Raw genomic sequence first — 23,913 nt, forward strand, 5'->3', positions numbered from 1 at the left:
CTTCCCCACCGAGGCACCCCAGAGGAAAGGAGATGAAGCAGATATGAAAAAAGACCAGGAGCAATTTTTATCTTGGATGACAAACGTAGAAAAGTCAGAAGGTGGCTCCAAACCAATGCAGTGCCTGCCTTGAGTGTTTTACAATCATCTGACATCAGCAGAGAGACACGAGTGTCCAACTGGAGGGTGGCAGAGAGATAAGGCAACATACAGAAGGTGGAGGATCTGGAAGGAGACTCACTCCGTTCCCCTCCTTTCGGGTCTTGGACCCTGTGCTTTCTCTTTCCCCCTCCTCGCGTTGAAAAAAGTCATACTTCAACACAGCAAACTTGGCAGGTGATGCTTTGCTTCTGGAGTGTCAAATCAACTCCTACAAATGCACAGGTGGTACAATCTGAAAAAGAGAAAAGTGCTAGATTTGCTTTGGATGCTTTTATGTTCGCCTTTCACCTTGGTATGTAACACTGCTGCCCCACTTCACCTCCTAGTCCAAGTGTGGGATTCTCTCTATCTAGTACAGACTTACCTTTTGGCTGTTACTCTGCTTTTTTTAGCTTTTCTTTTCGTGGCACAATTAATCTGCGAATGTAAGGCAACACCAATAATAAGGTGAAGAACAACACATGGCCCAAGAAATAAATAGACCTGTACACCTGTAAAGAGAAAGGCAGGGTTAAGGATCAGCAAGCAGCTTTGAGCCAAGAACATGAGAGACAGGATGGAGGGAAAAAGGGGGGTTGTGTGGCTTGTCTGTGGCTACTAAATACCTTCATCCATTTGTCCCAGGTGAAAAGGCAAAATGGCACTAGAGAGTAACCCATAAACATCCAATGGTTAGCCTGCTGCAGCACATAGAAGATGGGCTGCAAGGCAGTGATGGAGGCCAAAGTGCTTAGTGGAGGACTGTCCCGAACAAGGTTTATGACCTAATTTAAAGAAAAAACAAAATTCTCATCAGTTGGATGTCCTATTGCTATATATGGAGGCTCTGGGGCCAAAGTTATCTATCCAGCTGTGCAAAATTAATTTTAGTAAGCCGTTAGTCTCTAAAAAAGTAACTAAGCAGCCCATCCTGCTTAAAGTTTTAATTAAAAAAAAAAAAAACAAAACATTTTAAATATGAAATGTTGTTCTCTCAGTACTGGGAGATTTAGCAGAGACATTCAGCTTGTGCTTGTCTTCCAACCTTTCCAGCTGCTTCAGTTGCTCTCTACTCATAGGCCAAGTTCTCCACTTTTCTTCCTGTCAGCTTCTGCAATAAGTTTATGGCTTGCCCATGCAGAAGCCATCAACCTACTGAACTCTTGAGAACAGAACTGTATCACGTTTGAAAACCAATTCCAAAGCAAGCAGCTATTTTTCACGTTTAATCCAAGTAAAGCCTTATGTGTGGCAGTTTCCAGGCTTCCAGGGGAAGGTTAAGGTAAGTCAGACAAAGCGCACCTGTCTTTCAACGATGACTATAAGCAACTCCATTTGAAAGCACACCAGGTAGCCAGAGTGCAGCCCGTGCCAAATGGCCAGGAAGAACAGGGCCAGTGCCTGTGACAGCAGTTTGTTACCCAGGAACTTCAGACGCTTGAAGATGTAGCTAGAGCAGAAAAGAAACAAACTCAAAGTGCTTCTAGTTCATGGTCTGTCCTCCCCTCTCTATGTCAAGAGCTGCAGGGCCCAGGGGACTGTAGACCTTTGCACACCCTGTGGTGACAGAAACAGCAAGATGGCTCTCCTTACCAGGGCAAAATGTACCCGAGTCCTTGTCTTAAAGAAACCCCAGCTAATGGGGAGAGGTGCTTCATCCAATAACACACAGGGAAATGATATTTGACGATTCAGTTGCATGTCTCAGCAAGTGCTGAACCAAAATCTGGTTGAGTTCTTGTGTAGGGAGCATCAAGAGGCACGATGTAGGAACCAGCTGTTAGAGCGGTTCTGTGGCCATTCGAGCAGGCAGGTCCAAGGGCTCGCTGTGGTCCCGTTGCAGCCTCTGCCCCTCTCCTGCCGTCAACTGCTTGCCTACGTTAATGAACTGCCCTTTTAGATCGAATGAAAAGATCTACTTAACCCCGAAACTTAACCTGTTTCAAATGGCACAGCAGCAAAACGTGGAAGAAGGAGTGCCAGAAAAACTGGCAGATTCTTCCTCTACTGCTCCCTCTCAGGCTAGGATCTCGGTTCTGTTGACACAGACATTACCAAGACATTATAGAAGGGGAATTTTGTCCTGCTCACCGGGCCACCCAAGCATTGGTGTTGATGTTGAAAGAAGCAATGGTCCCTGTGAACAAAGGTGTTGTCTCATACAGCCAGACCTTCATGTTGGCACAGGCATCCCACAAAGGCTTTCCACTCTGGTCCTTCCCATTGTAACCCAGACCGACAAGGATGCAGACACCTTCCTATGGAAAAAGATTCATGAGAGGAAAACATTGCCTTTCCAAAAAAAAAAGGGGGCAGAGCTGGGGAAGCTCTGACTCAATGTGTGTTGAGTGGAGAGCACCACTGCAGATGGATTAAAAACTGCCTGCTTTTTAGTTAGCTAGCCTTTGCTAACTTAAATTAAGCTAAACTGACCAGCACTGATCTCCAGATATTTGGATTACTTCCATTTAGCGCTAGGTCCAAGAGCATACTAAGTAGCTGCAAAGGTGCAACCTTTGTTCATTTGTCTTTTGTTTCTGGAACAACATCTAGACTCACCGTAACAAGCCAGCAAGTTACGTATTTGTAGAGTATAATTTTGCCCCAGATCAGTATGTAACCACAACGGAACCAGAAAGGCTTCTCCTGCAGAGATAAGAGTGAAATAGAACAAAAATAAAAACCAGAGTTGAGTGGCAATAATGAGACAAGGCAGATGAGATCTCATCACTGTCTTTTGTTTTAATCTGATGTACATGTTGAGGCTGCTATAAGGACTGGACTGCCAGCCTATTGGCTTATGCAAATTTATACATCATTCTCCTTCCTCTGGTAATATTTGGCTGTACTGAAATAGGTACTTTGGGAAGATTCTGGGATTAGCATAATCATTGTGGAATTTACACCCTCATTTATTCATACTGACACAGAAACACCGATAAGCTGCAGGTAGGAATTACTTGTTAACAGTTTCCTAAAAACCTCAAAGATTCTGGAGAGCCTTACAAGTTACTCTAGTGAAGTTCTTTGCATGTAATGGTTATATGGAAGGTCATTAAAAGGTCACAATGCATATGTTAGGTTCCCAAAACCAACAGTAGCATCTAAGATTAATTCTCTATTTGTAAAATTTTTCATTTGGTTCGGGTCAGCTTAACACGTTCCTGTTCTGCATCAGATGGAATCCACAGGACAGGCAGTAAAGCCAAATCAGTTGTGGAAAGGCTTATCACTACTTGCTGACTTATTTTTAAATTGATGCGAAAGTGGAGAAAAAAATCCCCTCTGGCAGATCCAGTGCCCACCAGAGAAGTGGAATTCTTCCACACCCCAGAAGTGCCAAATGAATACATACCATGTAATCATCCGAGATGAGGTACTCATCAGAGATGTACAGGCTTGACAAGGTATAGGTTACTAGAAACAAGAGACCCAAACTCAGGCGCTTGAGAGCAGGCACAAAACTGAGAAAGAAAAATATGAAGGTTAAAGAAAAGCCTTGGAAAGAGACTGTCAAACTCATAATTTAAAAAAACAAAAGTGGAGAAGAGGAGGTAGGGGAGATAGCGATAGGGAGTCACCATGTTCCACTGCTGCAGATGCCTCCATTTGGAAGCTGGGATGCTGACATCACCAGGATGGGACCGAGTCTGTGCTAAAGATGTCAAATGGTTCATGCCCTGGAACAATGCTAGGACATTAAGCAGAGAATTATGAGCAGCTTTGGAATGAGTGCCTTGTTTTACAAATCACTTTTGGTCACAGTACTGTAGTGTCCAGGTGAAAAGGCACTCTGCTGCAGGGAACATGTGGAGGATTCAGCATTCTGGGATCTTAGGAAGGTGAGGAGCTGAGTGGCTTTTTATTACCTATTGGGTCTCTGGCCTGGAACGTCAGTCATCTCACCCCTTGCCAGTTTCTGATAGTCTGTCATGGAGAACTGAGGCCCCACCATGAAGGCACCATAGAAATAGGAGAATCCTGAGACCTCCAGCAAGGTAGGAACTCCCCGGACAGCAAATCGCCGCTGCTCAGGGGTCAGGAACTCCTGCACCAAAGGGAGTGGCATTAACATCATCCTAGGGGATCTCACACTAGCTCTGGATGTTATGTTCTCAGCCTACCTCCTTAATGGACTCAGTTCTTGTTCTCCATGTATATGGAACTTTCCGCTTCGTACTTCATGTACATTCCTCTCCCCAGCCCTCTATCCCCAGCCCCTCTAAATAGCAACAAGACCCAATGGTTGAGAAGAGTTGCACAGATCTCTCTTCCCAAATAAGCTCAAAACATGGAAGGGATCTATTGACATGCAACCCTGCCAGCATAGTAGGCATAGTAAAAACACTGTATCTGACCTATTTCAGTCCCTGATTGTGATTGCAGGTACTTTCCCAAGACCGTAACATCCTACAATTCCTACTTCTTGATGCATGAATTCATTGTCTTTAAATACTTGAAACTTCAGCTTAGGGAATTCCAGCTCAACCTTCTTTTCTTGCAGTCAGCAGTGATTCCATGGATGCTGAAGACTTGGTCAGGCCCCAAACAGGTGATGGGGAATGCAGATACTTGAAGTAGGATTAAGAGACTGTAGCAAGTGTTCTGCCCTCTCCCACACATTGTACTGTGCAACTTCTCCCACTGCTTCATCTGCTCTAAAATCCAAGCAAATGGTAACGGGCAACCATTCACAAGGATATGGTAAGACTAAACAAAGGAAAGGAAGATGGGAACTGAGGTCCAGTGCTGATCGTTTGCAAGTTAAAGGTACACTACCCACAGGACACAGAGCATTGGGGATTGGGAATCTAAAGCAACAGATTTGGAGGAAGGAGATGGTGGGGCATTTGGAAGGGGACAGAATAATGTTCTGACATGACTGAAACAACTTTGTCCATCTCTAATCACTACTGTCTCTGTTCCAAATTATTTCTTTCCATTCCAGAATTCAGTGCCCTCAGACACTCATAGAGGCTCCCCTTTCAGCTATGGCTTTTACCAGACAATGAATGCAGCTTGCTAACTCACATCCTTTGAACTTGATTTTCTGACCTCTAGCTCACTGGAATGGCGGGGAGGGGAGGAAGAATGAAGGAGAAATGGTGTCTTACTCACCGGATCTTTTCCTCCATCATAGTAATCGATGGCCAGACCTAGAGGTGAGAAACAATTATCTGAAGCCCTGCGATGGGGTGAACAAGAGTCCTCTCTTCCCTGAGGCACAGCTTGCAGAGCGCAAGAGATAGGCGGGAGGTGTCACTCACCAATCAACTTGAGCGTCAAGACACAATGTGGCATTGTCCACTTGATGTCATAATGCTCTGTGGCTGTGCAGTAATATCCAGCCATAAGGTATGTCTGAAAGAAATCATTATTGGGGTTATTCAAACTAATTCCTCCAGCTGGTTTTGATCTGTCTCCACTTTTCCACCCACAGTTGCTACTGGGAAGCGCAAAACTGAACAGCGGGCTCCCTTCTACAAATCGATGCAGTAAGAAAGAGTTTTACCATCTGAAAGAAGAACGTGGTGAAGACGGCAGTGATTGTGCGACCCATTAGTCTCAGTATGAGGAACTGGATTAGGACACATAGCAGGGAGTGAAAGAACTGCATCCCTGTGGGACAGGAAAGAAAGAGAGAAAGCTGAAGTAGACATGACATTTTCCCACTACAGGTCCTCCCAAACCGCAGCATGCCCTGGGCCAGGCAGCTCTCTCTTCCCAAATTCATCTTACCAAAATTGAAGTAAGCAATTGAGAGTCCCGTGAACACGTTGTAGAGATGAATGAGGTAGGTCTCCTTCTGGAAGAGGAAATAGCGCTGGAACAAGGCAAAAGGATATCCTGAGTAGAGGAGGGAAAAAAAAGATGAAGTTGTAAATCAGTGTAGACAAGCATTTGTAATGGTCCAGATTATTAGAACACGTACTTTACAAAGTTATCAACACAGGTCACAGCGTACATTCACTAACATTGTATTTCCCTCTTGGGAGATAGATGCCCGATGAATTACTCTGTATATTATACAGAAGAAAATACTTTAACAGGAACATAATTATATCAAAGTTGACATTGAAGTGCAAGAAATTCCAGGATTACAGTTTCTGGCCTCGTTCAATACATGAGATGGATAATGCTGAAATACATGAATCAGACTTTAGTCTCTGATTAATTTCCAACTTTTGTGACACATACAGTGAATGTGGCAAGAAGCTAGATTTTAAAAAAATAAAACAAAAAAAAAAGGGGGGGGGGAATTTTATGGTTAATACCATTACACTGTCCTAAAAAATTCAATCTGGGTTCCCACCTCAACCAGTTCTTAAATGATGCTGACCAGCTTTAATCCCAGAGTTCCACCAGTGGCCTCCGGTAGTATACTCTTTCTTTTCTAACTTTCCAACTTCAGATTTACATCTGATTTGTGAGCTACCGGGCACACAAAACTGTAACTAAAATCAACTGGGACTATGCATGTAGTATTTTTGAAAAAAATCAAAGTCAGAAGCATTTCATACGGAGCAGCTAAGCTAAGTGGAAGGAGTATTTTCCTTGCGTTTTCTGTGTGTTAGCTCCTAGTCTGATTTAGGAACGCCTCCAGATTATTCATCTATGGCTCTAGTGAGAAGCAAATGTTTGTGAAGCACTCTGGTAGTACAGTGAGAAGTACCACACAGAAAAAACATGAGTAAATGAAATTCTGTCATCTAGGCGAGGTTCCTGTAGTGTGCAATAAACATTGCCACATATTAGACAACAAATATATGATGTTTTAATACATATTGACACAGGAAGTGTTGACCTTCTCATGAGTATGTGAAGTCTGTTCATGCAGTTAGTGTTTCTAAAGGCATGTGCACAACGAGCTGAACTGGGATAGCAGAAGCAACTTTAATTCTGGCATTTCATAACTTACTGCTTTACTTTGCAAGCTTGTGTTCTTTTACCCCAATTAAAAACAAATCTAACAAAAAAAAAGGAAATTCATCACATACCACAATACTGGCATCCACACAGCTTATTAACCTAGCTGAAATCTGTAGCAGTGTATAAATCTCTGCTACTTGCACTAACAGAGTAATAGTAGCAGTAGGTAGTCACGTTTTATATGGAGCAGTAATAAAAGGTGATGAAATGCACATTTTGTTAAGAAGTGTTTGATGGATGGAAGGTTTCCAATAAGCAAGGCCAAATCTAGTCACTACTGTGAGAGGAAATGAGAAACTCTGTCATGTTATGTAAAGTACATGTCTTGCAGTCTGTCAGCACTAACAGGCTGAGGCATGACTGGAGCCATTTTGAGGCGCTCTCCATTCCCCCAAATCCTTCGGGAGGGAGTCCCGAATTTGGGACTCCTGGTCCCCCTTCTAGATCCCAGGTGGCGGCATGCTCTACTGAGCTCAGATGTGTACCTGCTGCTCGCCATTTCCTCAGCCTCTTGCCACCCCTCTTTCGGTCATCCCTGCCTACTTGTTCCTGTTTCTTCCTCCTTTTGTGTCCCACATCGGTTTCCACGCCACAGGCTGCTTTCTTGGTCTGAGTGGCCGGCCAGCCCCACATACCACGGCCCTTCGCCCGCAAAGCCTGGCAACCTCGCTCCCGTTCATCCAGCTTGCTCTTCCCTTCTGCAACAGCGGCTCCAAATTCCCCTACAAAATGCCGTACCCAAACCATCCTTTTCCCTTCCTGCTCCCCCATGCTTTTTATACAGCCTTCTTTTCGTCAGCCAGCATGTCCTTCCATCCCATTCCCCCCACGGCTTCCCTGAACACCACCTGAGGGGGAAAGAGGGAATTGGCAAAGAGTTCATCACATGGGTTCTCTCGGGATACAGGAGTAACTCAAAGAATTAGAGCAATTCATGTGCTTTAAAAATAATTTTTAAAAAAGTAATATCGTCTACCAGCCTTCTACTCAGAAACATAGACAGGGATTCTTTTTTCACATGCCAGTTTTCTTGCTGAAGTTTAATAACAACTGGCTTTGTGAAATGGAAAATGGTAAAAAAAAATAAATAAAGTGTTACCATCAGTTTAGATCAAAAGTACTGAGGTTTACTGTGGAAAAATGTTTCCCCCTTTTGAGCAAGGGGGAGAAAAATCAGATCAGAAATACAGGCAAAGCACAATTTATTGCTGTTCGTCGACACAAACCACATTTTCAAGGGTTTCCCCACTCCCTCAAAAATCAGTACAATCTTGCAAAACATTCCATTTTCATAGAAAAAAAGTATCTGTTTTTTGGCTCTAGCCATTTCTGTAGACAGAATTAAATTATGACTGAACACTACAATGTACCTCAAATTTTAAAGCCAGAAATTTTATCTATTTTCTCCCACTCCCAACTAGTTTTCCTACTCTTTCAAAGACCTGTCCCCCTTGTGAGATGTACACCTTTTTAGCTCTACACACATTATACTGTGGTTTGGGTAATGCTGCTATGAAGGAAAAAGAATTATAAGCCCTTGCAAATAGAGAGCTCCTAATATGCACAGCATACATGTTTTTAGAAAGCCACAAATTCAAATCCTGGTCTTGCACTACATGGGTGCTGTTCCACTTGAAAAGTCACAACGTCAGCCTAAATTCTTCTGATATCCAGACTGATTTACTAAATTGCAGACTCTGGACTGCAATTTAGTTACAATTTTGCTGCACAGGAGATAATTTTCTCAGTTTTACAACTGGGCCAGTTCCACACTGCAGATATAAACTTTAACCCCCAAATGGCAGTGGATACTAAATATCAGCGGCCATTCTGCTGTGGCCTGTGCACTTTTGAACACTCATAAACTATTAAATAATGAGCTATTCCTACCAATAACAACAGCAGTACTCCTACCCCACTACTATGTTCTTGAAGCAGCCCAAATTAGCACAGAAAAAGCAGGAGAGCAGTTTCTGAAGATATCGTTGCCTCCTGGCAAGCTTGCTGTCACATTTGAGTACGTCAGCCACAGGATGCTGCGCTGCTTTGCTTTTGCCATTCAGAAGCAACAGGGCTGGAGCCCCTGCTCCTTGCTGCCAAGGGACCCTACACAGCAGCTCCCAGTCTGCCAAACTCCTCCTTCACTGCTTCCTCAGGCAGAGTGGACTGAGGCAGGAAACCAGCTGTGATACTCCTGGAGAAAACAGAAGGCGACCCCCTGATCCAAAGTAATTCTCCTCTATGCACCATGGAGTTGAAAAGCAGTCTGCACGCAGAGTTGATTTTTGCCTCTAGATAGACCTTCTACAGAAGGGAATTAGAAATTGATGTAAGAGGGACAAATTAGCCGAGACATGCAAGATAAGTTCCTCCTTTTTTTTTTTTTTTTTTTTCCCCCCCCAAATTCACAGGAACAAGAGGATGATCTCTGGTTAAAAGAACCCCGGTGCTGGAAGGAAAGGACAAGGTCAGCTTCTTGGCTACAGCCATTTGGAACAGTAATGGGCCACCGCACAACACCCAGTTTGTCCACAGATACAGGAATCTAATTGAGCAAAAGAAGTAAATGATCAAGAGGCTGGATTAGGCAGGAAGAAAGTTCTACTAATTCCAAGCAAAAATAGCGCTGTCAAGTTTGCCATCTTCTGGAATGGGTGATTAAGATGACTGCCTTTTTCCGGAGAGAGAGCTGCAAATAAGAACACCAGAAACACTCTTTTCATCTCTGCTCCCTTTATTTCCCCTTCTATATGCGTTAGCTGTTTCATCTTCAAGAGAGCAGATCAGACTGCTTTCCTCTTCTCCTTTTGCTGACCTGTTAACTCCACGTTTGTAACATCTAGCAGATCAATTGCCTCCATTTTCTTATAAGAATGCTAAAACTAAAAGGAAGGGGACAACAGGAAAAAGACATGTTAAAATATAAGCCTTGCCTAAATTTTGACTTCAAAGGTATTCTCTTTTTCTGTCTATAATACTGCAAAAGTCCCACACCTTGTTGAACACTGGGTGCATATACATGAGTATTTTAATTCAGCTCATGAGTGTACTTTTAAAATCCACTTATGGTGCTTTAGTTTGCACAGCATAAGTGTCTCAAAGCATGTGAACAGGCCTCTTTTCAGATGAAACTGCACTGAAAAGGCACTCCAGTGGGTGCTCAGCCTGTATGACCTGACTGAAGCAAATCCAAAGTAAATGCCCAAAACCCATCGGGTACTGCACACAAGCAAGTTTGCTCTACAGATCTGCTCTTGCTGTACCATTTTACTTGCTAATGTAGACACAGCCAGTGTGCAGCACTACGCAGCTCTCTTTTTATTATTTAAGGAATAAGATGTATTTGAAGTTAACAGTTTGAACAAGGCAGCACATGAGTGCTCTATGACAGGGCTGCTTTTAGCACCTGTGACAGGATGGTGCTGCCTCTTACAACTTCTCCCATCTCTTACCCATTATAACCAGTTGTTTGCCTCCCCTTCAGTAAGGTTCTTGCTTGGCTGACCAGCTGGGGACTTGATTTGGGATAAGTCATCAGCTATGGGTGACCACAGGGAGAACTTCACTGAGCCTAAAAATCTTCAGGATGCAGAGAACACAAATAAGCAGAGAATGTAAAAAAATTGGTGAGAGGTAGAAGAGGAGGAGATAAGACCACTTGCAAGCAAAGCAGCTGGTTTCTGACACCTGTTCAGTAGGAACATGTTACTTTCTGCAGGTCACTGCTATGTCTGTAGACGAGGGAACACTTCGCCAGTGCTTTTCCTGGCAGGTCTGGGTAGATCAGCAGGGCCAGTTCTGGCTCAGGGCTATAAACAGTATGTTGGCCCCCTTCCATATTATGCAGCAGAACATGCCAGATAGCTTGCAAGCCACAGTGTAATAGTATGGCCAGATAAGTATGTTTTAATTCTTTGGGATCATACAGCCATGCAGGAAATAAGACCAACCTAAAGTCTTAAATACACAGTGGCACAAGGCCTCCTGTATCCTTCGAGCAGTGAAAGCGGGAAAGAAATGTCTCCTCTCACGGGAGGACAAGAGCAGCAGCACAGAAACCTTCTCTCCTCCGCCCCGCTGGAGGGGCTCCCCCTTTCTCTGCGAGAGCCTAGGACACCACTGGTTCAGACCGCTTACTCCAGCAACTGGAACGTAACTGTAGGTACAGGGCTGAGGTCACTGCTGCTTCCACACTGACCTAAAGACAGAGTTTCCCCTGGGGGAACACTGGGCCTTGGACCTACTGAATAAGGCAAGGTAGAGTACACCTCTCAAAAGACATTTTCATATGATTGACAGACATTAGTGTACTAGACAAATGACAGGGCCCAGAACTATGCTTCAAGTATTACTGCTGTTGATAATATTGCCAAATTGCAGCCTAATTTCTTCAAAGGTTGTTTATCACAAATTTTCACATACAGGAAGTCTGAAGTAAGTTTTTAATCTTGTACAATCTGAGTAATGGACTCTAGTTGTATTCTTTGCTTCAAAATTGCAGGATGTATAAAAGGCATCTCTATTTTAAATACAAAGCTGTGACTAAAATCCCCATAATTTGCTCAGCAATGTGCTGTTACAGTCTTCACTTGTTCACTGAGAAAATGTGGTGGGTGCCCTTTAGGACTACTCCAATTTTGAATCTTGTTTGGTCTTTCTTCCTCCTTTCTCCTCCTCTCATTCTCCCCTGTATTTAATTTTTTTTCAGAAGCGGCAGAATGCTAACAGTTTTAAATGACCTCTTTTGGTTATTTCAGATCATGATTAAGTGAACACTTTTATTCTGAATCAAGAGAGTCCATTCAGACTATTTTTTCAACAATAATTCAGCTTTCTCTAGAAATGAATGTAAGAAGTTGTAAAGTCCTTTGCGATTCTTCCTCTTTTTCAGAAGGCTATTTTTAGCAGTTTCTGGTAATGTCCTGAACAGTGAAGCCCTAGAAAAAGTTGTCACAGTAGAACTGCACAGTGTAGATGGTAAACTACATCACAGAGGGAGAAATAAGCACCAACTTCGTAATCTAGATTTGGAACAGAGTACCACGCTTCATCCTCGTGGTCTTGTTCTGAAATAATTCAGCAGTATTAGCTGCAGCCAACAAAAATAATTTTCTTCCTGAATCTATGCAAACACCTGAAACGAAGGAAGGGAAGGAAAAGCGATACCTTGCCTGTCCTAATGCCATTTCCAGCTTCTAGAAATGCCTTTCATTTATACGCCATGCCATCCTATGAAGTCATCAGCACTAGTTACATTACCGAGCAGCTTAAGGCTTTCAGTCACATTAAAAGGATTGTAAGCTAAGCTGCAATTAAATGAACATTTCTTTGCTAGTGCTGGGTTAAGGAACTCTTCCCACTCCTCATGTTGCTCTGGAGTGGTGCTTAGCCATTCCTTTTAATGTAATGGTATAATGCTTTACTACCCATCCATTAAGCAGGAAAGCTGGAGTCAATCCCCTCTGCCCAAGTGGTTCGATGTACACGACCTGCAAGAGTACCAAACTACAGACGAGGCTGATTCGCATGCCTCTAAGCCTTCCATCTGAAGTTATGCCTTCAATTGCATGTAATTAAGAGATACTAAGCTAGGGAGAAAGGACAGGGAAATGTGCAGCTCTAGCCTCCTGGTTTGGTATGCATTTTAAGTATGCAGAGGAAGGAGATGACAGTGGGTTCCCAGTCCCTGATCCTCTTTAATACAACTTTAAATACAAATTATAAAGATCCATTAAGACTTTATGCAAGAGATGGTGGCCTACCTCAGGAAGGGACACTGTGCCAATACTGTGCATGGAACATTTGTAACAACACACACAAATCTCACACTTAATGAATCTATTGACTGCAGTGGGCATCTCTTTTTATCAGTTAGATGATAACTATCTGCTGTTCATTTCAAAGAAGTGATTTTGCTCACCCGTAAGACACCAAGCAGGAAACAGCCTCCCAATGTCATGTTCTGGCTTACTGCTAGTAAGAGGCAAGAAGGAACTCTGAGAGTACGTTCAAGGTGCGTTCTGCAAAGGCATCCCTCTGCTGTAGGTGTCTGCCTCCACACACACTTCCCAACACCTTTTCTGCATTGGTACTTGTTAGACTAGTCCCTTGGCTGGTTCAGTGGACTAACCTGGTAGCAAACTATCTGCTTTTTCTGGTTTAGGTTTCTGCCAGGCAGGTAAACTCAATGAGATTGCAATTAAAGTACCAGAGACAGACGGGGGAGAAAGGAAAGCAGGACCTTTCCGTTTTAGCTGTGGGGAGCTGCTAGATTAATTCATGCTGACTTATGTCCTGTATATGTTTCCTATTACTTCATTTTTGTTCTACAGAAAAAGTTTGGTTGAACTAACTTCTAAGTTCAAAATGATAGTCAGTTCAGTCCCTTATATCTACTCTTGACATGAAGAATGTTTTGGTTCAGTTTGATCTTACACATCATAGATTAAATCAGGCAGAAATAATCCTGGTCCAGACCACAGCTATGAAGTGACACAACTTTTCTTGCATCTTTTTTAAAAAATTGTACTTCTGGTTAGCCAAAGCAACTTTATTTTGACAGATCACTCAGTAGCAGCTGTGTCACTTCTAATATACTTTTAGGTTCACAGCAAAGCTTGTATTTCCATCCTGCTAGGTGACTACGCTACCAAAAGCTTTCAAAACCCAAAATTTCATTGGGCATCTGCAGAGATTTATGTAGATAGCATGTGTACATACGCTTGAATTAATGTTTTGGAAGCTGTAACATACCCTTCAATCGTTAGCCCACAATTCTAGCCCCGCCTTAACAATTTACATGTGACTTAACCGTCTCATGTTTAGATAAGCATAAGCAGCATGCGTTTTGCAACACGCTACACGTTGCAGGTGGAGCGCCGCACAACATCCCAGGTCTTCTGGCCACTTAGCTGGCAGGTTTTCCTCGCCCTACCTGGCAGTCCCCGCGGCGACATGCCACTCCCGCATAGTTCCAAGATTGCTGTAGACACTAATAATGTCTCTTGGCAGAGATCTCGCTGTACTCGGGACAGGGCGACAGCTCAGAGAAGTTGTGGAGGTTTCTAAGCGCATGCCTCCCCCCCCCCCGCCCCCGACAAACGCTCACGGGGAGTTTGATGCACATGCAGCACCTGGCACCAGCGCCAAGACAGCGCGACAATCGCAAAGTTCTTGCACCCAAAACACCGCTCGCGACCCACACCGCAACCGGACTGATTTCGCAGCACGCCGAGGGCCATCACCGCGGCGACTGGCTCCGCGGGTCTCAAAGCCAAGCTCTGCCCCCCGGACGCGGGGTGCCTGCACCCCTTTCGCAGGCAGCCTGTCAGCGCCGCACCCCGACTTCCTGCGGGGGAACCCACCGGCGCGCCCGCCCCGCTTCAGAGCGGGTTCCCCCTCTCCCGCGGGAGAGCCGGAGGGTCCCCCCGGGCTCCCCCCCGCCCCGCCCGACAGCTCCTGCGGGGCACGTCCCGAACTCCCCGCCGCGCCGCGGCACAAGCCGGGCGCACGTCACCCGCCGGGCCGGGCCGTGGCGGGGCGGGGCCGGTGTCGGCGGGGGGCTCGCCCGGCGGCTCCGCGCGCACACGTGGCCTGGCACGGCGGCGCTGACACAGGTGCGGCTCCCCGCCGGCAAGGCGCTGCCCGGCCTCGGTGCTGGTCCCTGTCCCGGCCCCGGCGCAGCGCGGCACGGCAGGGCGGCGGAGCGGCGGGGTCGCCCGGCCCCGGGGCACCAGTGCCGTCACCCCCGACCGCCGCGCCCTCTGCCCTCCCTTACCCATCAGGATGGACACGATGAGGCGCAGCGCCTGCTCTGACGAGCCCAGGGCCTCGGCCAGCTGGGCCAGGCCCCAGCCGGACCCTGCCACCGCCATCTTCTCCCCCGGCCGCCCCGCCGGCCGGTTGCTCCTCGAACCCGGCAGCGGCACCAGCCACCGCGGCCCCCGCACCGCTCGCGGCCCCCTCCGCGCCCATTGGCTGCGCCGAGCCGGCCACGCCTCCACTGCGCCTTCGATTGGACAGCCGGCGGCGGCGGGGCGGGGCTCCGCGCTCACTAAGGCAAAGGTTACCCCGCGAGTGGGCGGTGCCGCGGGCTGTCCCCGCTACCCAATGATTGGAGAAAGCGCTTCCGAGGGCGGGGCACGCTCCAGGAGGCGGGGGCGGGGCCAGGCGGAGCCCGCCTTCCCATTGGCTGTGGCGGGACAGGAGAGAGCCTGGCAGGGAGGGGTAGGGGACGGGGCGGGGCAGGGGTTATTCGCGGGCACGAGGCGCGCGGGGCGGGCGGCCGGGGACTAACGGTCGTGAGGGCGGGGCAGGGGCAGGCCCTGGGCCTAGGTCTGAGTCTAGGTCTGGGTCTTGGGCGCTGCTCAGCTGGCTGGGGACAAGGCACGCCATGGAGCTTCTCTAGTGCTGCTGGGTCCCGCCACCCCGACGGCTCCCGGAGGACGGAGGGTGCTTGGCTCTCGTGGCCCGGAGGGACCCACTTCCCATACCCGGCCTTACAACAGCGTCTGTCCTCACCGAGTGGCTCTGCCTACACAGCTGCCTCGTAACTCAGCTGTTAGAGGACCTTCTCCTAGGTGTGTTCTTTCATGCAGATATTCTGAGGGCACCCCAAGTTCTCCTCAGCAAAAGCTTCAGGTGCAATGGGCGCGATCCTCTTCCCCTTGTTTGTGTCCCCATTTTCCTGCTGTGTCATTCAGGTGGGCAGTATTGCCCACGCTTAGCTGGAGGGGCAAACACTGACTCACACAAAGCTTTATATGGAAAGAGACCTCTGGAGGTCTTTGATCCAAATCCCTGCTCACAAGCAGGACTCCAAAGCTGGATCAGGTTGCTCACAGCATTACCCAGGCAATTGCTGTACATTTTCATGAGTGGAGAGCTCCTAGCCTCCCTGGGCACCTGAGCTAGTGCTGAATCATGCTTTGGGGGAAGTATTTTTGTCCAGATTATTTTCTGAATTGCCTCTGTCGCAAGTTATGCCCATTGCCTCTTGTCCTGGGAAGGGTCTGACTCCATCCTCTTTAAAACCACCCTTTAGGCAGTAGCATCTATTAGATCCCATTCCTTGTCAAATCTGACTGGGAGAGGGTCTGATTGTTAACATGCTCACATAGACCTCATTTACTTAAGAGACCAGGCTAAAAACCTTGCTTTTCCTTGCCCTTTTCCAGGCTAAGTAAATCCAAATTCCTCAGTATCAGTGCTCTAGTTACCTATCCAGTGGTCCTCCACTGGGTTCTTTCCAGTTTGTTCACACCTCTCTTGCGCTGGGAAGCCCATAATGGACACAGCATACCAAATACAACTTTGTGCCATACAGAGGGAAATAATCACTTCTCTCCACCCGTTGACTATGCTGCCATTTTTGCCACCTAGTGTGCTGTTAGCTTTCACTGCTACAAGGGTACATCATGGGCTGGTGTGCCAGGATGACTGGGATCCTTTCTGCTGAGCTGATCCTTAGCTTGTTGTCTCCCAGCCTCTGCTGGTGTGTAAGATCACTCCACCTTAGGTGCAGCTCTGACCATGAGGTTATGGTGTGGCTGTGGGGTGGGCTCACCTGCTGGGAACAGGCCTTGGTGGGCATGAGTTTCACTTGAAAGGATGTGTTTTTTCTCCTATCTTCCTTTCCCTGCCTCACAGTGGCAAAGGCACAGATCCACAGTGCTCTGTCTGGTTTTGGGGGCCACATTTGTAGCAGCAAAAATGGCTTTGGACCACATGAAAACCTCCCATGCATTATGAGGAAAGGCTGAGAGAATAGAGTTTGTTAGGGGAGGGCTTATCACCATGTTCCAGTATTTAAAAGGTGACTACAATGAAGATGGAGACTCCATTTTTACAAGGAGTCACATGGAAAAGATGAGGGATAATGGGTACAAGTTACTCTTGGGGACATTCCAACTGGACACAAGAGGAAAATTTTCCACAATGAGAACAATCAGACATTGGAATCATCTCCCCAGTGAAGTGGTGGATTCCCCAACATTGGACACTTTTAAGATTCAGCTGGACAGGGTGCTGGGACATCTTGTCTAGACTGTGTTTTTGCCAAGAAAGAGAAGAAAGAGGAAACAGTCTTGAAAGAGCAGTTTAACTGCACATTGGGCAGTGCAGCTGAAGATGAAGGGAGTGCAGAGAGTAGAATAGATAAGGAATGAAAAGAATGAAGGAATGGTTTGACAGAAACCTCACAAAATTCAGAAAAACAAATGCACCTGACATAACATGGGGCTAAGGAAGAACTGAGACAGTCACTTCAGAGGTCCATAGTGAAACCACGAGAAGCAATGGTCTCAAGGAAATTCCAATTGGACCAAAGGGTGGTTCACCATGGGAACAGGTGCTTAGAGAGGCTGGGAAATCTTCAGCATTGGAGATACTCAGAAGATGCCTGGACAAGGCCCCAAGGCTCACAGAAGGTGAGAAAAATGGAAATGAAGATTAATCAGTGCAGTAAGGAATTGCATGAAGAAGGGGAGATCTTGGCCTTGACATCTAGAAGTCCTCTGAAGGCAGTGGAAGGTGCAGAGTGACAGGCCAGGATGGTTAGAAGGGGTTTAAAAACCCTCCTGGATAGCTGACTCCATCAGATTAGACTTTACAAACAGGTTACTGTATTTGTTCACCCTAACTGGTCACTGTTTACCAAACTTTCTGCAAAGTCCAAGGACTGACTGAATATCAATCTCTCGTTTCCATGTTTAGTTGGGTGTTTATGGTGTTTAGGCCAGTTTCCTAAGTAAATGAGGCCTATGTGAGTATGCTGACCGTCTGTCCTTCCCCCACTTGTGTTTGACAAGGAAAGAGCATCTCAAACCTCTGTGTTTGTAGAATTTTAATGAAAATGGAGACTCGGATTGGAGAGAGGCTTGTCAGCATCACTGCTGAAGGAATTCACTCCATAATAAAGCTTCCTCCCATGTTTGATACAATTAAATTATCCCACAGATTTAACACTTCAGGGGTTATAACTTCTTAAAGTCTCTATCCTGCTCAACTCTGCTGTTATCTGACAGAGGAGCATCGTTACCATTTTATTAAAATTCCAGGAATGAGTTAAAAAGTGATGAGCACGTTCATGTAAGAAAGATCCACTGAGGACATGTAAACAGTAAGATACAGGTACAACTTCTGGCTCAGTAAGTCTCTACGCCTCAGATAGCCAAAAATGGGAGAATATACCAGGAAAGTATCACCATATGCTTGACTCCTTCCTTAAACCTCCACATCTGGCTTCCCCTTCCCTCATCCTTCCCCTTCCTTTCTCATCCCCTTTGTATAAAAATTTAGATCACACCTGGAAGATTACTTAGATTCTGTGGGCAATGGCCTTGCTTTGAAGGTCAGACTATAACCTGGCACCAACTACGCCACTGTTGCTGCGGCCACTGGTACTCTGTTGGGCTTGCCATGAGGGCTTACGGCGTTGGGCTTAGCATTCCACAGGTGCCGGTACATCTCCTGCCCAAGTAGACCTCTGTCTCCTGGCAGACACAGACTCCTGCTTTTGAAAAGGTGAGGTGCTCTGTCTGGTTTTGGAGGCCACATTTGTAGCAACAAAAATGGCTTTGGACCACAGTCTCTCTGAAGTGGTGTCTTCCCGTAGACCTCCAGCAGTCCATCCACAACTCTGACCTGAGACTGCAGAAAAAGGGACAGTTAGAGGCCATATGCTGGGTTGGACAAAATTCTGGTCTAGGTCCTTTGTGTTCTGGAATAGCTCAGGAAACAAACCCATGACACACGCCTTTTGTACAAAGAGAAACTTATTTGAAATGTCCACTATTTGTAAAATAAATTTTTGAAATGCTGTAGTATTTAAATACACTTGTGGTCAGTTATCTACATGTATAGTGAAACAGAGTGCCTATGAACCTTTAGACTTATTTAATTCTATTGTAATTTACTATTGGCAGAGAAGGGTTTCAGAAGCAGCATCTGCTCCTGAGATTGCTTAACAGTTTCCGTTGCAAGGTTCTGAAAAGTTGCTTGAAATGTCGCTATATTTGACCTGTTCAGATTAAATGCTAGGTAGCCACTTTGGGTCAGAGCATAGTAGTTGGTTTTGAGACTGAGATCATGGTGAGTACCATTATTTTTCAGTATTATTATTTCATTAATAATCAGGGCAGTGCTATGCTTGGGAGGAAGGGGTGTAACCAAAAATCTTTATTTACTGTCCTGAAGCTATACCGTGGTTTCATGACATTACATATGTATTAGCGTGAAAGTTGAAGTTCACGTGAGCTCAGTGTGGCAACGTGGGAATGTAGCTGCTGAAGCTTCTGCAAAGTCATTTTTATTGACCATGTACAAGTTCATATAGCTTTCCCACAGACCACAGCTGCACAAGGCCCCAGATGGTTCTTCAAGAACTCCTGCAGGACTTTCCTTCCAGGAACATTTCTTCTGCACTGAGGAACTGAAACAGGAATCTTGTGCCTTGCCTTGCTAGTGCCTCTTCTCCCAGGCAGGCAAAGGAACCTATCCTGATTGAAACGGCCATGGGAGAGGAGCATGCTACCAAGGGCAAGGTGCCTATCTGGAGAGTGGGTGAGACTGCAATTTAGGCTTGAACACGGACGAGGAGGAGGAAGATACTGGAAAAGCAAGAGTCAGAATAAAATCCAATTGCAGTCTGCAGCTGGGAATCACTGCGTCAAAGGAAGAGCACAGAGAGGGTGGGGAGAGAAATAACCACTAGCAAAAAATGGGGTACAGAGGGAGAAGGGTGAGTGCTTGGAATAACAGGCAGGGGAACACCTGAAAATAAGTTTTAATTAGGATGAATAGGAGGCCTTGGAGCCAGTAGGGAAAAAAGTCAGGAGTGGGTGAATGATAAACCAGAGAGAGTCGGAGAAACTGGGACTCAGTGGACATTTGAGAAAGAGAGGGAGTGGTATAGCTGAAAACAATTCACCTTTCTGGTGTGTAAATTACTGCACAAATAAATGTGATGTCCGAGCTGGTTTTTCACACTGTCTCCTGCCCCACCTTCACGAAATTAGCAGGTTGCCGCTGGTGTCCCCAGTTTACGGTGGGCGAACACACCGTGGCTGGCACACGAGGCGCTCGCTGGCGTCCCCCGGGGGGCCCAGGGCTGGCGGGCAGGACACCCCGCTGGCATCCATTTTGTCCGCGGGAGGCCCGGGCGGGGCAGCCCCCCGCCAGGCCAGGCCGGGCCTCCCCACACGCGCCGGCTCGGCGGGGCCGGCCGGTCTCTGCTGCCGCCTCTCGGTGCCGCCGCGAATGGCTGCGGCGGGCTGGGCCTTCGTCAGTCTCCGACCGGGGCGAGCGGGCAGGAGGCCCTCGTCCGTCCCTGGGGCCTGGGGAAGGCCGCAGCGCCATGCTCATCCCTCCTGGCCTGGCAGCTCTGCCCCGGGTGGCGGGAGCATCTTCTTCCTCCTGCGGTCCCAGGCCAGCCATCTTCTGGAAGTCACTGGTTTCACAGAATCACAGAACCATCTCGGTTGGAAAAGACCTTGAAGCTCCTCCAGTCCAACCATGAACCTCACACTGACCGTTCTCAACTTCACCAGATCCCTCAGCGCTGGGTCAACCCGACTCTTCAACCCCTCCAGGGATGGGGACTCCCCCCCTGCCCTGGGCAGCCCATTCCAACGCCCAACAACCCCTTCTGCAAAGAAATACTTCCTAAGAGCCAGTCTGACCCTGCCCTGGCGCAGCTTGAGGCCATTCCCTCTTGTCCTATCGCTTGTTCCTTGGTTCAAGAGACTCATCCCCCCTCTCTGCACCCTCCTTTCAGGGAGTTGTAGAGGGCCATGAGGTCTCCCCTCAGCCTCCTCTTCTCCAGACTAAACCCCCCCAGTTCCCTCAGCCGCTCCCCATCAGACCTGTGCTCCAGACCCTGCACCAGCTTCGTTGCCCTTCTCTGGACACGCTCGAGTCATTCAATGGCCTTTTTGAGGTGAGGGGCCCAAAACTGAACCCAGTAATCGAGGTGCGGCAAATAAGTGCAGCTGCTCTGGCACTGCAGTTTACAGCCTTGCAGTTTAAAATAAGCCAAAGCATTCAGGAATGTTTTCCTCTAACAGGCGGAACTCTAAACTGTTCCTCTTCAGCCAGTGGTTCACCACTGGTGAAGCCATGCGTGTGGCGAGGATGGGCATCCCTGGGATGGTCATGGTAGACCCCATGCCGGTTATCCCACGGTGGGGCATCTCCAGCTGTGAGTCAGAGCCCCTTAACCGCAGGAAGAAGGCCTGGGGTGAAAACAAGACTATAAGGCTTCTGTTTTGTAGGAAAGGTGGTGCACCCCAGGGGTGTAGGGGAAGGGAGTTCAGAAGGCAGCAGGCGTCTCCATGTGGTACAGTGCACGGAGTGGAATGGTCTCAAGTCCCAGGTTTTACTAGGAGGCTGGGGGAGCTTTGAATTCAGACTCGGTGCTGGAGGGAGTAAAAGAGGTGAACAGACTCTGGTGAAAAGCCCCCTGGTGCAGTCTGCAGCGGTATCAGTGGGTGATACCAAGCAGTTCTGAGCCAGTGCACAGACAGGTTTTCCTGGGCTTACCCAAGGCTCTGAATTTAACCACTGGCAGCGCAACCAGCCTGGGTCACAAGAGAGAGGTGGGGAAGTGTGGCATGCAAGAAACCCACCGAATACTCTTATTGGCAGAACGCAAAACAGGCAAATTACTGCCAAGGTCTTGGTAGATCAAGGATATTTCACTAGCTGCTTACATAGCCTTGATTCCCTGCTGATGGATTTCAACCTAGTTAATGTTATGTTTTCTCTTTTGGTATTTACTCCCATTGTTTTATGCACTGACTCAGTGTTTCCAGATGGGAAAGTGTGGCTTTTCTTAAGAACTCAGGAAAAGCTTTTTTTCTCCCAGCTTCCTGGGGGAAGACAAGCCAGTCAAGCCTGTTTTAGATGGTAATTTTATGAAAACCAGAACACTACTGTTCTTCATAACATCTGGCAGAAAGGTTACAGCTACGCAGCTCTGAGTCATTTTAAAAAAAGGTTGTGTTATGCAATTTGGGAAAAGTAGTATGTGGTCATGTAATTTAGGAATTTAAGAGAATGCATGTGCCTCTGAGCAGAATTATATTGCATTGGCAAACAATTTTATCATTTATTAACCTTAATGGCATGATTTTGCCTCTTTTAAATTATTATTTTAATAAAATTTCTGACACAGTTTCAGTGAATTGTAAAATATATTACCTAGCTGTTTCATCTTATGAATTGTAAAAACAATACAGACCTAGGCAAATGCAATCAAATGATCTATGTCTATTCAATGTAAATATAGACATCAATATCACTGGTCTTCTGCATAAATAGTTAGAATTATGCAGATATGTGCCCAGACAAAATGCAGCTACCTTTTTATTTAACTTCAGCAATCTTTTTCTTAATTAATAGGTGAATGTCTTCTAAAGAATTATTAATATTCACACACATATTAATTTACCATTGCTACAGACAAGTTGAGTCAGGTTTATATGAAAATACACAATTCCCTTGCAATGAAATGACATGCATAATATATCAGCCCACGCTCATTTTACTTCTGCTGTGACCATTTTAAAATATGATTGTGACTTGAAGAGTCACCGGCAGGGTCTTTCCTTTGCCCAGTTCAGAGGAGGAAACATTTTCCCATGATTTGTTGTGGATCTTTCATCACTGTTTTCCTGGTTCTCAAAATTCCAGTTAGAAACATCAAGCTGTGGTCCCAAGAGACATCAGAAGTGAAATGACACTCTATTTTCTTTCTCTATCCATCCTCAGTTTGACAACGAAAACAGACTAGGCATGTTCTTCAAGTAAAGCCTTTATCCTGACTGTAATGAAGTCGGTTATGATTCATATGTAGGTGTTTCTCTCACTTGACAATATGAAGGAGTCTTTCAGCTGGGCTTTGCTAACACACTTTGCCTATGGCCTGTTGAAACTTGAATAATTTTTTTCCTGGCTAAAACAAGCTGGAGTGTGCCGTGCTGATTGTAAAGGGTAGAGGTTATAATGAGTTTTACATTCACTTATAGTCCAGTCCCAGCAAATCTGGTTTGTGAGGAGGAGGGGGTTTCTAGAGTATTAGTGACAGGTCTTTTAGCTTGTACGGTGGTATTTTGGTCTTGGTTTGTGGGCGCTGGATGGATTAAGGGTCCTACGTGCCATAAGTCTTGAAACTTATTCAAGATCTAACTTGCTCCAGGGCTAAGTCTGATGAAGAGTTGCTCTTACATGGAGTTCACTTGGTAAATAAAGAGATAGTTATGAGTTCTTAGTCAAGTTCTTACAGGAGTGCTCCCATAACAAAACCCAGCAAAACAATGCGCTCTTAACTCCTGCTGGTAACCTCAGAGAGGCACAACATTGGCCGCTATCTTTTCCTTTTTTTCCCCCTAAAAAAGGGTCTCTGAAGCATCAGATGAGGAGGAGCAGCAGCAGCCCTGTGGCCACCAGGTTGCAGTAACAGAGTGGACTCTGGCAAAGTGGTCTCGGGACAGGATAATCAGTTTTTTTCCATGCAAAAGCATTGGGCCAGTTCTCATGTGAACTCTCCCTTTTCTACACCCTTTTAATTTTGTTCCTAACTTTTAAAAGGGAGGGGGAGGAGGAGGAGAGGGGAGGCAGCCGAAAACTCGATTCCCCTCCCTTTTCCCAAAAGTCATCTGATTTCCCGAAAATGCCTCATACGGACCAGATCTGCGTGCTCCCCCTCGCAGCCTGAGCCAACAGGATTGTGCAACTTCTTTCTGGAAATTCCCCGTCCTGCCTAGACCCGGCAAGCCCAGCATCTCACCCGAGAGGGAGGGCTAGCAAGCTGCATCCCACAGACAGAGGGTGCTGCTATATTGC

The 23,913-nt window shown here is 46.5% G+C and overlaps 1 protein-coding gene and 1 long non-coding RNA gene across 2 annotated transcripts; both read right to left on the bottom strand.

Annotated features, from left to right (window-relative positions):
* Window positions 1-44: 44 nt before the first annotated feature.
* LPCAT3 (lysophosphatidylcholine acyltransferase 3) lies at window positions 45-15,045 on the bottom strand. The gene is given in 14 exon segments (XM_074810561.1): window positions 45-394; window positions 527-653; window positions 768-926; window positions 1,444-1,591; window positions 2,233-2,399; window positions 2,701-2,787; window positions 3,497-3,605; window positions 4,011-4,189; window positions 5,260-5,297; window positions 5,409-5,502; window positions 5,654-5,760; window positions 5,881-5,988; window positions 14,849-15,002; window positions 15,004-15,045. Coding segments are annotated over 13 exon segments (1,509 nt in total). The 3' UTR covers window positions 45-394; window positions 527-536.
* LOC141920111 (uncharacterized) lies at window positions 8,257-10,644 on the bottom strand. The gene is made up of 2 exons (XR_012622209.1): window positions 10,524-10,644; window positions 8,257-9,953 (listed from the first exon to the last, which is right to left on the bottom strand). It is a non-coding gene; the product is annotated as an uncharacterized LOC141920111 (long non-coding RNA).
* Window positions 15,046-23,913: the final 8,868 nt, after the last annotated feature.

This window comes from Strix aluco, chromosome 2, assembly GCF_031877795.1.
Source record: "Strix aluco isolate bStrAlu1 chromosome 2, bStrAlu1.hap1, whole genome shotgun sequence".
Lineage (NCBI taxonomy): Eukaryota > Metazoa > Chordata > Aves > Strigiformes > Strigidae > Strix > Strix aluco.